General features: G+C 41.0%; 1 protein-coding gene across 1 annotated transcript; it reads right to left on the bottom strand.

The window, feature by feature from the left end:
* Positions 1-276: 276 nt before the first annotated feature.
* tbl2 (transducin beta like 2) lies at positions 277-17569 on the bottom strand. Its single transcript, XM_052035865.1, has 7 exons — positions 17342-17569; positions 14872-15002; positions 10915-11099; positions 10425-10576; positions 9803-9929; positions 9363-9515; positions 277-3571 (listed from the first exon to the last, which is right to left on the bottom strand). Exons 1-7 carry the CDS (start codon positions 17457-17459, stop codon positions 3115-3117), a joined length of 1323 nt encoding a protein of 440 aa, XP_051891825.1. The 5' UTR covers positions 17460-17569; the 3' UTR covers positions 277-3114.
* Between the last annotated feature and the right edge of the window lie 543 nt (positions 17570-18112).

The following is an 18112-nucleotide window of genomic DNA, read 5'->3' as shown; positions in this document are numbered from 1 at the left end:
TGTTCTGCTCCAGCTGGCATTTTACAGCAAGTTCCATTGAACTGGATCAAGCTCCAACATGGGCAGTTGGAAATCCCTCCGACGTTCAGCTCATCATCAACCTCTACATCTGTGCATTGCAATGAGGAAGTCAGAGATGTGCTGGAAGGCACGCTGGTACACCCGACCTCCTGCTCAACCGCTGTCGCCATTGAGTACCAGATCATATCAAGCCAAGTGGGTAAATGCACTTCATATCTGTCCGTTCGGCTTTCACACTAGCCATGCATTAAAAAGTTCAGGTTAAGTTTTGTTTATCTTTATTTCAACATAGTTAAAATACATTAAACTGTGAATTAAAACAAAGTTCAATTATTTTAATTTTCTTTAAGTTACTTAAATCCACTTACACAGTTCTTAAAATTTCTCTGAACATCTGTAACATTTAAAAATAATTAAAATGCCTGGCAGCAGCTAGCTGCCAGAACCCATCAGGGCAGTGCTGCATTCAGAGCCTCAGGTTCTGCTGCCCAAGGCCTGGTTGTGACTCACAGACTGCTTCACCTCGCACAAGGGCCACAGAATGGAAGCCTCCAGCCTGGTCTATCCTGTGGACGGGGCTGGAGGCACTGCTGGACTAACACATGGGCCATGTGTGGGATCAAACCCAAAACCTTTTCTGTTCTTGATAGCAGGCCAATGCATTTGTGTATTGCTACTGCAGATCTAGATAGAACTGGCTGTAATGCAAAGACAAATACGCTGCAATCCAATCAGTCTGCTGGCCAGAAGACCAACTTTTGTTTTGACAAATCAGGCTGCCACTAGGACTTCTGGCCCCTACTGCAAACCATGCTGCTCAGACTCTGGCCTAGCAGAAGGCTGAAGATGGAGGCATCATATGCTCATTAACTAAAACACAGTTGATCACAGCTGTCACTAGGAAATAGCTTTGTTATTTAAGGCAATGTGAAATGATTTGCATTTCCATCTGCTATTATCCCAAATAATGATGAATGTTGTAGGAAGAAACATGATCACAAACACTGCCCCGGTATAATAAATCCTGACTCAATTACAACTTATCATACAAGAGCATCAAAATTAAAAGGAAGCTTTACGTTGTACCAAATATAGTCAAATTTTGAGCACCAATTCTGGTCAGCAAAGGACCAAACATTAAAAGGCATTGCAAAAGGTGAAGGCCGCTATAAAGCTGATCACAAATGTACAGGGATAAACTATATAGAAAAGTGATGAAGATATACAAATTATCAAATTGTATGTGCATGTGAGATGTGACTTAGTTGGTATTCTCAACTTTAAGGAAGAAAGTTGTGTATTCAAGTCCCCCTCCAGAGACTTAACACAAAAATATAATGCAAAAGCGAGGAAGTGCTGTATTAACAGAGGCGTAATCTTTCAGACAAGTCATTAAAACTGAACTTCTATCCAATTCCTCATGTGAATGTAAAAGACCCCATAACATTCTCTGAAGACCAATTGTCATCCCTGGTACCCCAGCCAATTTTTATCCTTTAATTTACATTACTAAAAACAGATAATCTTGTCATTATCACATCACTGTTTCTGGGAGCTTACTGTGTACAAATTGTTTGCTAACGATCACACTTCAAAATACTTCAATGGTGCAAAATAGGGCTTAATTTTTTTTCCCTAGTTTTAACATAGTTTTAACAAACTAAAAAAAACAAAACCTCAAGCCCACTTGGAAATTATTTTTTCATTGTTGAAACTTCAAACCAGCAATAAAAGGCAACACGCAGGATTCAATTTTTCTCTCGTGGTGTCGCATGTAGTTTACAACACGTGTATTGACTATTAACCAATCCCATTTGCTTGTAGGAGGTCAGTGGAATGAGAATAGTGGAAGAAAAAAAATAGAAACACAGATAAAAATGCAGCGAAAAGCTTAAGGTATGAGTGATTACACGAATGAGAGTGAGGACTTAACCAAATTTATTCACTTTGTGAATTTCCAGTACACAACCAAGCCCCTGGCAATCTTAGCGAAAGAAAACTAACAAAGGCAATGAGCCCAAGGGATCACCTCTGGTGCTAAACCCATTCCCTGGCAGATTGTAAAGGCAGCTTGCTGTAACTGCTGTGCATGTTTAAATAACACACCAGCATGAACTTTGAAATCTATTATTTCCTTAAAAGTGAAGACGTGACCATCCTTTATCACTACATCCATGCAGCAGGGTCCCACACATGTACCCTTCCAAAGTCAAACTAAGTAACTGAAAAGCTTCGCTTTATCACAAACAAGTCAGATAAGCCCATGACTTTGTTACTTTGATTTAGTTGCACTCAGAGACCAAAAGTTGCTGCTTCTTGCTTATTAATATTTTTAATAACTGAAGTTAATGGACTCCAACAATTCAAACCACAAACATGATGAATCTGACATCAGGATCATGAAAGGTAACATAAACCCGAACAAAATGAACAAAATTTCAGAAGCAGAGTGAAATACTCTGCTGCTATTATACTGTTTTGCTACTATAGAAAAGGTACTATATAGCACCTTTATCAGTAAAAATCAGAGATACATTTCTGGGTAGTACAGGTCCAAACTTAAATACTCTACTGATCAGGCTAGTTAAGTTCTCAATGACCCTGAGCAGCTGAGTCTTTTCTCTTTATATTTTGAATTTACACATCTGCAGCATTTTGATTTATGAAAAAATGCTGATGGTTTCTGCACAATTCTACACTTTGAACCCTGATCACTCCAATACAAAATTAAAATCTATAACCAACTATTCAAAAGCCCTCAGAGGATTCCCATTTTCTAAGCTCAATACACCACCAATACACAATGCTAACAGTTGTTGCAGTGTAACAATAAAAGACCAAATACAAAGTTTGAAAATTTATATATTCTCATTTATAGATATTCTGCTCCAGCCAAAACAGGTTAAAATTAAGTCCTGGGCATCAATTCCAGTGGTTCTCCAGAAGTTCTTTTACTGATAGCTAGAATCTAATGGCAAGGGATACTGTACCCATGTTGTGTACGAAATACCTTAGTGAAGTCACAAACATTCAATTGAGCCTACAGCGACCCAGACTCTCAGGAAATGGAAGGCAACCCAGTTTGCTGTAGTGTTATTGTTTCTTTGTACAAACTGCATCTAACGCACTCTTTGCATCATCGATCTGCTGCTGCAACCTCTCCCGCATTGCGTCTGTTGTTGCTTTCTTTAGTCTGCCTTCCATTTCTTCAATAACTGCATGGTAACCCACCACATTGTGGAAGACCCGGATGGCACGATCACCACAGGAAACCAAAAACCTACTGTTAATATCAAAAGCCAGGTCAGCAATCTCCTCCCCGTGCACATTGAGAAATTCTTCCTCCTGCCTGCCCGTCTTGGCGTTGTGCATTGTGATATTGAAGCCATTGGAGATAGCTACCACCCTGGCATCCGGAGAAAGAGCGATTCGGCAGGAATCAGAAATATCACACTTCATAGTTAACAACAAGTACGGGTCCTGTTGCTGCTTGTACTGAACATCGGTGTCCCACAGCTTCCAGGTGCCATCTTTAGAAATTGTTGCCATTCTATCCAGGAAATAATGAACAATTTTAAAATTAATTACTGTAATCTGTATTACTTTAAAACAATATTTGAGGCTAGATTCCATTGTATTAACAATCCTGACCAAATATTAACTCCCAGTTAAAAAAAGTCATTCCAGCCCATAAGCTAATAACTTACCCAACCAGTTAATAACTAGTTTCTGAATCACCAGCTAAAATTCTGCAATGTTAATTCTTCCTGAGATCTCATCAACTCAAACACCAAAATCCGTTGGGAAGTAAGCTGCTCTTGACACCTTACGAATCTTGCCCCCATAACCAACTACAAGCAGCAAGTGGAAGTAGCCAATCAAATACATCATGCACCCAAAGTTCAAATATACACAGACTCAGGGCAGGAAGGAGACACGCTAAAGGTAGATAACTAATATTATAGGATCTTCCCAGGTTACAGCAGGGTTCTGTTCCTATGAACTGTTCATAACCCAAATAGTTTGCAGGCCGGAAATGTGGCTACAAACAGCATTCTTAGGTGACAGAAGACGCCTGGGCCTGCAGCCCTGCAGCAGCCGGCAAATCCATCCTGCCAGTCTCCCAAACACTCACTCATATATACAGGTTGTACACAAGTCAAGCATTCATAACCTGGGGAGGTCCTGTTTACTTTTATCCTTTCACCTTATTTTTTGTGTGTATTAAGCCAATTCTCTTTGCCAAAGCAAGAAAAAAAAACAATTGAGTCCGGTCTCCTTCGGATCTTTTGCTAGTCACCTTAAATTTGTGCCCTCTGGTTTTTAAACCTACTGCCAACAAGAGCAGTTTCCTTTTGTTTAGTCTGCCTTGATCCTGATGAATGTGAACACTCTACCAAATTTCCTCTCAAACACTCTGTTCCAAGGTGAACAACACCAGCATCTCTAGATCAGCCAGTAACTAAATTCCCTCTTCTCTGGAACAATTCAAGTAAATCTTTTCTGCACCCCAAAACCTTCACATCCTCCCTAAAAAGCAGTGTCCAGAAATGGAAACAACACTCTAGTTTTGGGTTCCTTGTGCTTTATAAAAATTCATTATATTTGTACTTTATTAATAATGCCCAGGATCACTTTTACCCTTGCAACTGCTTTCTCAACCTTCCTGTCATCTTAAAAGATTCATGCACACATACTCCACATCCCGCTTATATCTGCTCTCTTTGGATCATATTGCCCTTCCTCATTTATTCTATGAAAATGTTGCACTTCACATTTCTGTGCATAAAATTCCATCTGCCACATGATGGCTCATTTCATCAGTTTCCTATGCCTCTATGCTTCCTTGATGTCTATCACTATACTATTTACTAAACTTTTGCACACAATCACAAATGTGTAAATATGCCTTGCTACCTCAAGTCCAATCATTAACAGAAAAAAAAGTCTTGAGTACAGATCCTTGTAAACACCATGCTGTGCCTTCCTCTAGTCCAAAAAATCTTCACCAGTACCATTTCCTTTCACAAGTCAATTTGCTAATAACATTGCCACGGCACCTTATTTTTTTTTTAACCTCAAATTCATTTTATCAGAAGTCACTTGAAAATCCGTGTACACACCAACTACATTGCTCTTATAAATTCCATTACCTCATCACAAAACTCAATCAAACTAATAAGCAGAAACAGCTGGAAATACTCAGCTCTCCATGTATCATCTCTTTAAATGGAATGGGGTACTTGCTAGACTTAGTCTTGTTTTTCTTTATGAATAAGAACTTAATTTTATTTTCAGTCCTCTGGTACACCATATCCAAGTAGATATGGAAGAACATGGCCAGTACATTCAAAATTGCTATGCTCTTCTCCCTAATAACCTAGAATTTGGACCTGGTGATATCAATTTATAGCTATCAAATGTCATAATGACCTCCTTTTACTTTGGTAGCATATTCCTCCTTGGAAAACAAATACAAAATATTCATTTAGAACATCCACCACACCCTCTACCTTTTGTGCCCTAATCTGTTTTGTCTACTCTCATGCCCTCTCTTTGCCCCTTTTGTTTCCTTTTCCATTTCCCCTATGATCCCTCGATATAGAGCCTGAGTTTGAAATAATCATGATGGCATCTATCATATACACATTCTTAATCTGCTTCATCCATCTTTCTCGTGCCATCCTGGGATCACTGGCTTGTTTTCCCCTTCATTCATTCATCATAGGAACACAAACCTAGACCACATCCGAAACATCTTGCGAGGTCGATTTTACTTCTCTAAAATTTTGCCCGCCAATCTTTGATTCTAGTTTAGCTGTGTCAGATCAGCCCTCTCAAATTGCTCCTCCTCCAGTTAAGTATTTTCTCACTGGATTGCTCCTTGTCCTTTTCCATTGCTACAGAAACACATACTCTTCCTTCTCTTTGCATTTACATTACACTTTATCAGTAGTATATATTGGAATAGTTGAAGTACCTCATTGTCACTATCACTCTTGTATCTCTCTACATTTCCCCCAAATTTGTTCCTCAATATTTCCCATTAGTTGATAGCCTTTTGAATATACTTAGTAGTGCAACATCAATTCGATTGTTTTTTCTCATACCAACTATATGGATTTAGTTCTCAACCGTTATGGACACCACCTCTGGAGTACTACAATATTCTTCTCAATCAATACCATCACATCTATTCCTATTTTTTTACTCCTCTTTCTATCCTGAACAACTTTTAACCAGGAATTTATAGTACCCAATCTTGCCCTTTCTTGAGCTAGGTCTCCATTATTGCCATATTGTCTTATCTCAATGTGGTGCCTACAGCCCACTCATCTTATTTATCAGACCTTGTGTATTTACATACATGCACAGTACACTCACTTTTTGTCATCTATTTATCCATTTCTACTTAATATATCAAAAATTATAACTCTCTGCCATCTGTGTCATTCAATCCATTGTTCATCATGCTCCTTTCTAAAATTACATTTAGGCATCCATCTCTCCAACTAAAAAATTAGTTTAAGCTTTCCCTCACAGGATTAGCAAGAAAACTGGTCCCAACCTAACTGGGAAGAAACCCTATCCAGCTTATACGGGTCCCACCTTCTCCAGAACCAGACCCAATACCACATGAAGATAAAGCCCTACCTCCTAGACCATCTCTTCAAACAAGAATTCATCTGCACCATCATATTTCTGTTCTCACAAATGCTTGGCACCAGTAGTTCTGCTTCTTAAACCTCCATTCTTGCTCCCTAAAATCTGCCTGCAGGATTCATATGGACGAGTATCAATTACATGGGCAGGAAAATATCTTGGTCTTCACTCTCCCGCCCAAGGATGCTCTGCAGTCTTGGCCCTTACACTAACATACCATCCTGGAATCACATCTGCAGCTACCCTGATAACTAATGAATCACCAATTGCTGCAACATTCATGACCTATCTCCTCCATGGCGTTGTGCACTGAACTTGGCAAAATGTCCCACAGGAACTATTGTCCTCACCTGTCATCAGATCTTAATATCGACTGAAAGGTAAGATGCACTCAGAAAACTCTTGCATCACCTGCCTTGTCCTCTGTCAGTCTAGTGTCACCTCTACCTGCATATTTCCCAATGAATTCAGTGTAGTAATGCCAGCTGATGCTGAAGCTCTAAAATCCAGAGCTCTAGCTCCCCCAACTGACAACAGATGAAGAATGATAACAAGCACATCTGTTTCAATGGGAGAATTGACCTTCATCTGATTTGATATTTTGCATAGTTAAAAGTCCTATTGCTCATTAGGAAATAGGATGAATGCCAATAATCTGTAATATTATGGCAGATTGACATTTTTAAAACAAGAAATGGATGTAGTTTTGATAGTATATTAATCTCTTCACAATTTCTGGTCACAATTGTCACAAAATTGCAAGAATACATTACCAGGCAGATTGGATACAAAAAGTTATAACCTGCCCTTATAGATAAATCCTGAATCCAAATTTGGTCCCACCACCTTTAAAAAAGGTCAAAGGAGTGCATTTAATTACCATGATAAACTCAAGAGACACTGGTCTCCATTTCTTTAAAACGTGTGGAGGACAAAGAGAAATTAGAGTCATTAAGTCATAGCGTTGTACAGCACTGAAATAGGCCCTCCTGACAACCGTGCCCACGCTGACCTTTTTGCCCATCTGCACTGATCTCATTGGCCCACATTAGGTCTGCATCCTTCTGTGCCAGCTATTCAAGTACCTGTCCAAATTTTTCTTAAACAGTGATTGTATCCGCGTTCCAGATATCAACCACTCTGTGTAAAATGGAAACTTTCCACTCAGATCCCCTTTAAAACTCCTTCGTCGCACCTTAAACCTGTGCCTTCTTGTTTCTGATACCCCTACCATGGGAAAAAGATTCTGACCATCTACCCCATCTCTGCCTCATATTATTTTCAATACTTCCATCACACAACTCCTCAACCTCCTTTGCTCAATGGAAAACAAGACCAGCCAATCCAGTTTCTCCCCATAACTAAAGTCCTCCAATCCAGGCAACATCCTGTTGAATCTCCTCTACACTCTTTCCAGTGCAGTGTGGCAACCAAAATTGCACACAATACTCCAGGAGCAGCATAACCAATGTTTGTAAAGTTGCAACATTATTCCCAACTTTTATGGTCAATGCCCTAACCTATGAAGGCAAGTATGCCATATGCCTTCATCACCACCCTATCTACCCATGCTGCCACTTTCAGGGAGCTATGGATTTGAACCCAAAGGTCCTTTGTCCAAGGTGATGCATTTCCCAAAAAGTTGGGATTAAATTCCATCTGCCGATGCTCAGCCCAACTTTACATCTGATTTATATCCTGCTGTAGACTTAGACAACCCTCCTCACTATCCACAACACCAACAATTTTTGTGTCATCCACAACCTTACTAATCATATCTTGTATACTCACATACAAGTTATTAATACACAACACAAAACAAAGGCACCTGCACCAATCTCTGTGCTACACCACTAGTCAAACTCAATTAGAAAAGCATCCTCCCGCCACCACCCTCTGCCTCCTTTCACCAAGCCAGTTTTGGATACGATTAGTCAGAGCAGCTTGGATCCCATATGCCTTAACCTCCTGGACCAACCTCCCATGCAGGACCTTGTCAAATGCCTTACTGAAGTCCATATAGATAGCATCAACTACCCTGCCTTCATCAATATTCTTAGTTACCTCCTCAAAAAACTCAAGTGAATTAGTGAGACAGGATTTCCCTCTCACAAAGCCGACTATACCTGACCAGCCTGTGCCTTCCCAAGTATACATAAATTCCACATATACACAAATCCTATCCCCTTCTCCAACAATTTCCCTAAAACTGATGAGAGGTTCATCAGTGCATAGTTGCCTGGCTTATCCTGCTGTCCTTTTTAAATAGAGGAACAATATCAGTTATCTTCTAGTCTTCTGGTACCTCACTCACGGATAACAAAGATCAAAAGTCTCCAGAGCCCCAGCCTCCCTTGCTTCCCATTGCATCCTGGAATATATTTCATCTGGCCCTAGGGAATAATTCAGCCTTACTTAATTAATGGAAATGCTTAAAATAATGAAGGTTTTCAACCCTATTCTTATAAATAAACTATTAATGGTCATTAATAGTTATTAGGCCAAGAAAGATCTGAAAAAGGTCAGTCAAATTGTATGTATACAGTTCTAGGTTATAAGACTTCATATAAACTGACTGACTTTTCATAGCCAGCGAAATGGATTTTCCTGAAGAATTCAAAATATAGCTAGACTCTGAACCAAGGCCAATATTGCAGGTCACAAAAGGTAGGTCTCACCTTCTGGAGTCATTGGAGAAAGCAAATGAGTAAATCCCAGCTGAATGCCCCTTGAGATCAAAGGCTCTTGCCACTTCTCGGAACTCTCCCGATTTGGTAAAACATACTTCCCAAACCTTCACATCTGGTGTGAAACCACATGAGGCCACAAATCTGCAGAGAAGTAAATGAACTATAAACCACGGAATACAGTCTTTAAAAGCTGTGCAAATTTGCTATCTCCATAGCCGTTCCTTCGAGGATGTGATAACAGTGAAGGGACATGACAAAATGAAACAATTGCTCCAACACAGCCAAGGAACACTAGCACTGAAATGCTGTTTGATCAGAACACAAGAGTTTTTGTCATTGTTCGTCCTCTCCTCCTGTGTAGCATACACAGCATAATTGTTAGCCCACCATCACTTAGACTGAAATTATCAAAGAGGCAGGGCACTGACCTTCCACATGGAGACACAGTAGCAAAAGCATTGTTCATCTGATTAGTGTTAATTGTAGCAAGAACCTCTCCTTTCAGATCCCAGATTAGGATGGTAGTATCATTGGAGGCAGACATAATGAACTTTCCTAAGATTGAAATTGATATACAGTGATTACATTTTGGTCCATGTACATTTACAGAGTATTTATAGATGACTTTATAATAAAAAAAATAAGGACTACTTGCATTGTAACAGTGACAGGTAATCAAACTTGTAAATACACCAAAGCTGCAGAGTTTCAATAGGGTCTACTTATACAACTTCCCCATTAACAAGTCTACAACTTCAGTCAGGCACTGACAATATTCCTCCAAACATTGTGGGGAGGAAAGCATGGTAAGTCATCCCAGATCATTGTCATTTAATTCAGAAGCTAGCGCAAAAGGATTTGGAGATGCGAGTGCTGGGGAGGTGGGGTTGGGGGTGAAAGAGATATTAACAAAACAGACTGTCTTTGGTAACAGAGGGAGAATATTCCAAAATATAATAAAATGGTTAACTCTGGCAACTAACAGCAGCTGGTCAGACCTAGCCCAAGAAGCAAATCAATGGGTGAACTTTGAAAATCATTGAACTACACCTGTTTCTGCAATTCTAATGTTCACAATAGGAGCTTTGTGCCTCTTTGGGAAGTCTTCAGGTGCAGCAGTGAATGTGAACGAACCATCATCCTTTTTTATCATTTTAAAAACTCGGATTGTTTCTTCATTTGCTAGCCATGTGATGAAGGCTCTTCAGTGATTGAATTAAAAAGAAAATGACATTAATACACCACGATTACATCAGATGCCACAAGATTGATATGTAGATTGCCACAAAATAATAATGATCAAACAGTGAAGAATCAGAACTGTCTGCAATTGCAATCATGCACAGCTGATTGGAAACTGCCAAATGTTTTTCCTCCCAGTCTCACTGAACCCAGGCAACTGGAATTCTGCATGACGCATCCAGAACAGTTAAAGTTATATTTTTCCTTGGCACATGATTGCTAAAGTTAAAAGGTATACCCAAAATTAAACAAGCAAAAAAGAACAGGATCTTAACAGCTCATTAACACCAAAGTTTACCTGGAGTCAGGGCTGAAACAGACATGTGTAGCATGATCAAGTTCAATGTTAGCTCGCATACAACGATGATCACGCTCAAGAAAATCTTTTGTACTCCAAATTCGAACTGTACGGTCATCAGCACAGGAGGCTAGATATTTCCCATTGCTACTAAAATCCAGGCAGCTGATATTTGCGCTGTGGCCCTTAAAAACAGAATCACAATTCAAACAACTTTTTCAGTTATTGATAAACTATGCAACACTTGTAATATGTTTCTTATCACTTTTTGTATAAAAGTTGTATGCTGATTATTAAAAGGATTTAGAAAATACACTATTCTAAGTGTTTTAATTTCATTGTGCAAGTTTATAAACATGCCCATGGTTATCAGCAGTTAAACTGCTTACAAATACAGTTAGTGATGTTTCCTTACTTTATAACTAATAAGCATTTCCTATCTTTCCATGGTAATCAATAAATACCATACGCCTATTATGTTGCAAAGTTAATATTGGGCAATTATATAAAAGGAAGGACTGCTTCACTGTGAGCAACACGAGTTAAAACAGTAATGGAACAAACACTCAGCTTTTCAAACCAGTAAGTCTACAAGAGCAGCCAGAATTGTTTTGGAGTTTTTGGAAATAATGATGATCCTTGCCTAAAACCTGTTTTATTGAGGCAAATATAAGGATCCATATTAGTGGGTACTATAGCAGAGAGATTTTGTTCAAAATCACTACCCAAATGATAAATGATATGGACTGAAATGTGTTCAAGTTACAGTGAAATGAAGTAGCTTATTTTTTGTGAATCACCATATATTCATTTGATTGATTTTTTTTGAAGAGGTAATGGTCACTAAGCACTTCATTTGATGTAGTCTACATGGAAGGTTTAGGACAAGATCTCACATGGCTGGTCAAAAAAAAGTAAAAGTCCATGTGACCCAAGGGAGAACAGCAAATTGGATTCAAAACTGACTCAGTGGCAGGAAGCAAAGGATAACAATTGATGTGTGTTTTGTGACTGGAAGATTCTTACCAGTAAGTTCCCACAGGGCTCAGTACTTTGCCCCCTGCTTTTTTCTATATTAATGAGTTAGATCTGAATGTAAGGAGCAGAATAAAGTTATTTACAGATGACACAAAAATTAGTCATTAATTGACAGTGAAGAGGAAAGCTTTAAATTGCAGGAAGATATGGATGGTCTCATCAGTTGGGCAGAAAATGGCAAAGGGTTTAATTCAAAGAAGCATGAAGTAATGCCTTTGGAAAGCAGCAGCAAGGCAGAGGAATACATATAAATAGCAGGATACTGAGTGGTGTGGAGAAACAAAGGACCTTGAAGTGTATGTCCAAAGATCCTCAAAGGGAGCAGAACTGGTTAATGGACTGGTTAAAAGCACACATAGAATACAATCCTTTATTACTTGAGGTAAAAAAATATAAGTGCAGGTAGCTTAAATTAGAACTGTATACAATACTAATAGGATATCTTTAGTAATTATTACAGGAAAGATAAAATTGCATTGGAAAGGGGAAGAGGAGATTTAAGATGATATTGCCAGGATTGTGGCCGAGGAAAGATTGGATAAACAAGGGTTGTTTACTTCGGAACAGAAGCTGAGGGGGCTGAACTAATTGTGTAAAATTATAAAGACTCAGAGAAAGTAAATTAGAAGCACCAATTTCCCTTGGCAAAGGGGAGAAAAAAAACAGATTCAAAGTAATTAGGAGAATTAAGAAAAATATTTTCAGCTAGGTGGCTGTAGGGGTCGGGAACTCACTCCCTTGAAAAGGTGAAAATCCCAGAACTCTTATCACAGTTCATCTTTAGAGCAATTTATAGCACACATGCACATGGCACAAATACCTGCTTCAGAACTGAAGGGGCTATTACTGCAACAACCACAGTTTACATCATCAGACAGAGAGAAAAAGCAAAGTCAAAATAAAAGTAATATGATCAAACATCAAGAAGGTGCTTACAGCAGACACAAATGTTTAACTATCTTGCTGTAGCTAAAAATACATGACAGCACCTCTACGGAGTTCTTCCCATGGTACCATTGATAGGTACTGCTGCACAATTCTTGCATTATTATCTAGTTGAGTCTCAGAGTGTACCCTGTACTATCAACAATATATATACACATCCATCAAATTCATCTCCAGTATCATCATCCGTTACATCTTTGTTTACCCACATATACATGAACCAACCACAATCCTGGGAGGAACATACAAACCAACATCTGTTAGGAAAGAAAGAATTATACAGCCTAACATTAGTCGCCAAATAAATAGAAGATGTTCATAAGGCCATATTCTGGTCACCACTTGGGAAAGATCTCTAGTGACTGGATGAAGAATGCATAAATCCAGCACACGTTAGCAATTTGCTTAGAGTGACTGAATTAAATTGAGAGAAACTCAAAAGGGCATCAACATGCAGAAAGGGAAGAAACTCATACTTCCATGACTTTTCATGGAAAGGAGGCAGTTTGGCCCATCATATGCTGGCTGTCAGAGAAATCCCAGCAACCCCATTCTACCACTTATTTCTCAACAACTTATTCTCTTTCCCATGCACATTAACATCCCCCCCACCTACACAAGGGTCAATTAACTATCAACCAGTGTGTGACTGGGATGTGGGAGGAAACTGGAGAACCAGGAGAAATCCATGTGGTCACAATAAAAAGGTGCTAATTCCACACAGACAGAACCAGAGGTCAGGATCAAATCCGAGTTGGAGAAACAATAAACACTCTCTATGACATAAACACTACGGCACAGGAACAGGCCCTACAGCCCATGGTTTCTGTGCTGACCATGATGGCAATTTAAACTAACTCCATCAACCTTCACATGGTCTATATCTTTCTAACCTTGCCCTGGTGGCACGGTAGTGTAGCGGTTAGCGTAACGCTATTACAGCACCAGTGACCTGGGTTCAATTCCCACTGCTGTCTGTAAGGAGTTTGTACGTTCTCCCCACGACTGTGTGGGTTTCCTCCAGGTGCTCCAGTTTCCTCCTACATTCCAAAGACGTACGGGTGAGGAAGTTGTGGGCATGCTATGTTGGCGCTGGAAGTGTGGTGACACTTGTGGGCTGCCCCCCAGCACATTCTCAGTAACGCAAAAAGACGCATTTCACTGTGTGTTTCAAAGTACATGTGACTAATAAATAAATAATCTTATCTTGTCTTCTTGTGCCTGTCTAAATGCCTCTTAAATGTTGCTATCGTATCTGTTTCCACCACCTCCCCTGGCAGCACACAGAAGTATTTTCTGATGGGGTTAAACCTTATTTTCTTTTTGCACAGCATCATCAAGGTTCCAGAGGCTCAAGATTCCCAGTCATAAGCTCTTCAACAAAGAGTGAAGAGGGACAATGACATAGATAATTAAATAAAAACATAAAATGAAAATGTCATCAACTTGAAACATTATATTTGCTTCTCTCTTCACAGTTGTTGTCTGAGCTGATGAGTATTTCCAGCATTTTCTGTTTTCGTCTCAGATTTCTAGCATCTGAAAAATTTTGTTTATAGATTTTCAACTTTTACAAAATGTCCTGTTTCACACTAGATGTTACATTGTCCATAGTCTTAAAGTCATTTTCAGCCATGAAAAAAGGGTGGTATCTAGAAATGTATTGGTATTGGTTTATTATTGTCACTTGTACCAAGGTACAGTGAAAAGCTTGTTTTACAAACCGATCGTACAGGCCAATTCATTACGAAGTGCAGTTACATTGAGTCAGTACAGAGTACATTGATATAGTACACCTTGAAATGACTTTAAACATTAAAAGGTAGTATATAACTGAAAGTTGCTGTTGAACCATAGGAGTTAGTCAGATTTTACTTCATTTTCCCCATTCTCGGTAATCACACTGAGCTTGTTGCTCATACATTTGTTGAATCTGATAATGTCATGCTGCTGTATAACTTCAAAGTTCCTTACCTTCAGTGAAGTGGCCAGCAATGGGTGGGTAAACACATGCTGCTGCAACTTTTCTTTGCGTGAACGTAGTAACTTTTGTTTCTTTGATGCCACATTTTTCTCACTCACACCATTACTGACTTTACTGTCTTCTAAATAAAACAACAGAGAACTTCAATTCACCAATTTTTCATAATTCAATTAAAAAGCTATCTAGAATCAAAGTGTTCAGCTAAACAATCTGCTCATCTGAGTTAGAAAGAGGAGCACAAATTGCAGCCCTAAAAGGAGCACAAACAAAGACATTACATCATATTTTAGCCAAGACTGAACACCAGAGCACCATTTTCAAAAAAACAAAGATCACAAAACCAACTTAACATTGCAGGCACAGTAGTGCAGCGGTTAGCATAACTCTATTATAGCGCCAGTGACCCGGGTTCAATTCTGGCCACTGTCTGTAAGGAATTTGTACATTCTCCCCGGGTCTGCGTGGGTTTCCTCCCGGTGCTCCGGTTTCCTCCAACATTCCAAAGACGTACAGGTCAGGAAGTTGTGGGCATGCTATGTTGGCGCTGGAAGCATGGCGACACCTGTAGGCTGCCCCCAGAACAAGCTATGCAAAAGATGCATTTCACTGTGTTTCAAAGTACATGTGACTAATAAAGAAATCTTACCTTATTTAATAACATACACTCTACCACTGTCAACTCATCACTAAAACATGTGATAGAGCTACCACTCACTAGAATTTCTAACACACTTCTATAATTTTGCTGGCATCCAATGTGTTCAGTGACTTAATACATCAAGTGTTGGTACCAACACCTTACAAAAAAAAGAGGGCACCAAGATTAACTCCCAGGGCCTTAGCATTTCCTTAAAGCCTGGGCCTGGAAATTTTTTTCCCTATGGCACTGACATCTTTAATTGAAAGAGAATTCCTACTGTTTACACAAAGTGTGTAAAATATCTCTGGATGAATCAGCAACTCTGATGCTTCAAAGTTTAATGAATGACGATTGACTAGAATGGATTTCAAAATGACATTCTGGTAGTAACAATTATAATTCCCTTCAACATAGTTATGGAAAATATAGATCAGAAGTGGAAGTTCTCAATTAGGAAAAGGCCAATTTTACTGCGAATTGCTACTCAAGTCTGAAAGCAGTAGGAGGCATTCAAGGAAGAGATACTGACTGATTATTAGGATTTGTCCATAATCATTGTCTTCTGCAACCACATCATCATTCACGAACAACACATCAGTTTCCACACCTACATTGATGACACACAGCTCCCACCTAAAACCTTTCAATTCCTGCATTCTTTCTAAACTGACAAACTACCTGATCATCATCCACCAGATTAGTACCTAGGATAGCAGGTCTGTCATTCATAGAAAGACCAAATATACTAGGCCTCCTCTCTAAAGCTTGGAAAAATAGATGACCACATTGAAATGTACAAGATCCTGGAGTGGGGTTGACAGGGTAAATAGGGGGGAATCTTTCCCCAGGCTGACCAGTCTGGAACCAGAGATCAGCCTCAAATTATGGGGTGGACTATTAACTACATTACCTTCCTACCTCTAAACATCTCTGTCCCTTGGTCTAATGCCCTAGCAGTCTCCTTTGAGTAGACACAAGAGACTGCAGATGCTGGAAAACTGGAGCAACACGCTGGAGGAACTCAGCGGGTCAGGATGAAGGGTCTCGACCCCAAATGTCGACCGTCCTATTTCCTTCCATAGATGCTGCCTGACCCACTGAGTCTCTCTGGAGTTTAAACCTAGAACCATAGAACACTACAGCACAGCGAAAAGGCCATTTGACCCTTCTAGTCTGTGCCAAAACTTTATTCAGCTAGTCCCATTTACTTGCACCCAGTCCATAACCCTCCAGACCTCTCCCGTCCATATATCTATCCAATTTATTCTGCATTTACCACATCAGATGGCAGCCCATTCCACACTTCCACCACTCTTTGAGTGAAGAAGTCTCCCCCTAATGTTCCCCCTAAACCTTTCCCCTTTCACCCCAAAGCCATGTCCTCTTGTACTTATCTCTCTTAATCTAGGTGGAAAGAGCCTACTCGCATTTACTCTGTCTATACCCCTCTTAATTTTGTAAACCTCTATCAAATCTCCCCTCATTCTTCTACGCTCCAAGGAATAAAGTCCTAACCTGTTCAATCTTTCCCTGCAACTCAACCCGCAGTCTGTGTGTTGGTGTCAGATTTTCCGTGAGGACGTCCCTGCGAAGCGCCGCGGGATTTGTTGCTACCTTGGAAGCACCGTGCAAGTGCAATGGGCTTTGCTCAGTGATCCTCTGACTGGGTGAGTGAAGCCACCCGGGGCCACTGCAGGACCGACCGGCCGCCACCCAGTCCTCCGGCCACTGGGGGAGCGCTGACCTCCCCGCTCCATTCAAGGCCTCGGCCGCCAGTAACCGCCCCCTCCCCCAGCCCGGCCAGTCATTCTGCGGCTTACCTTCACCACTGCCGCCCTCCGGCGGTAGGCTCTTCCGCGACCCGCTCACCACCGCCGCGATCAGCAAAATGAGCGCCCCGAGGAAGAGGGACAGAGCAACGACGGCGAACGGCTCCATTCACCCGGCTGCACGGCAGCGTCAGCATGCGTGGCAGTGCGGCGTCAGCACGCCGGACGGAGGTAGAGGACGTCCCGCCGCAAGTCAGAGGAGGCGGGATCGCCCGGCCGGTTGTACGCACGGAGGCGGCGGCGTGCGTGGATTACGTCAGCGCGCAGCGTACGTCCCTGGGGCCTGAGGGAGCCGCGCAACGTGGAGTGTTGTCGGCCGAGTCGCCGATGCATTGCGGCGGCCGCCCGGCCCGGAGTGTCCCCAGCGAAGTCCCGGGACGCGGATGCCATTCCCCGAGTTCCCATTGCCGGGGGAGGAGGCTGCTCTGGCTGTCGGGGCAGCTGGACGGTGGAGTTCCTCTCATAGAGCAATACAGCAGGGATCCAGGCCCTTCGGCCCAACCAGTCTATGGCGACCACGGTGCCTACCCAGCTAGTCCCAATTTCCTGCGTTCGGCCCATGTCCCTCCAAGCCCCTCCCCTCCATGTACCTATCCAAGTGCTTCTTAAATGATACTGTTGCTCCTGACTCACAGCTAAAGTCTCCGTCTGTCTCCTCAAGTTCTGGGTGTAGTCCAGCCCCAGGTCTCTGGGCACCTGCTGCAGAAAAGGGTGAGTCGCTCAGGAGGCTTCCCGTTGGTCTGCTGCTGGGCCATTCACAGG

The sequence above is a fragment of the Pristis pectinata genome, chromosome 21 (genome assembly GCF_009764475.1).
Source record: "Pristis pectinata isolate sPriPec2 chromosome 21, sPriPec2.1.pri, whole genome shotgun sequence".
NCBI lineage: Eukaryota > Metazoa > Chordata > Chondrichthyes > Rhinopristiformes > Pristidae > Pristis > Pristis pectinata.
This window is presented reverse-complemented; position numbering and strand designations above follow the sequence as displayed.

Bases quoted from the DNA above. Each gene is read 5' to 3' on its own strand.
- tbl2 (XM_052035865.1), bottom strand. From the start codon at position 17,459: ATGGAGCCGTTCGCCGTCGTTGCTCTGTCCCTCTTCCTCGGGGCGCTC. The intron at 9,930-10,424 runs GTGTAGTTCAAT...TTTCAATCTTAG, and splicing joins CATTAGAATTGCAGAAACAG to GAAAGTTCATTATGTCTGCC. The intron at 9,516-9,802 runs GTCAGTGCCCTG...ACTTCTCTGCAG, and splicing joins ACTGTGTCTCCATGTGGAAG to ATTTGTGGCCTCATGTGGTT.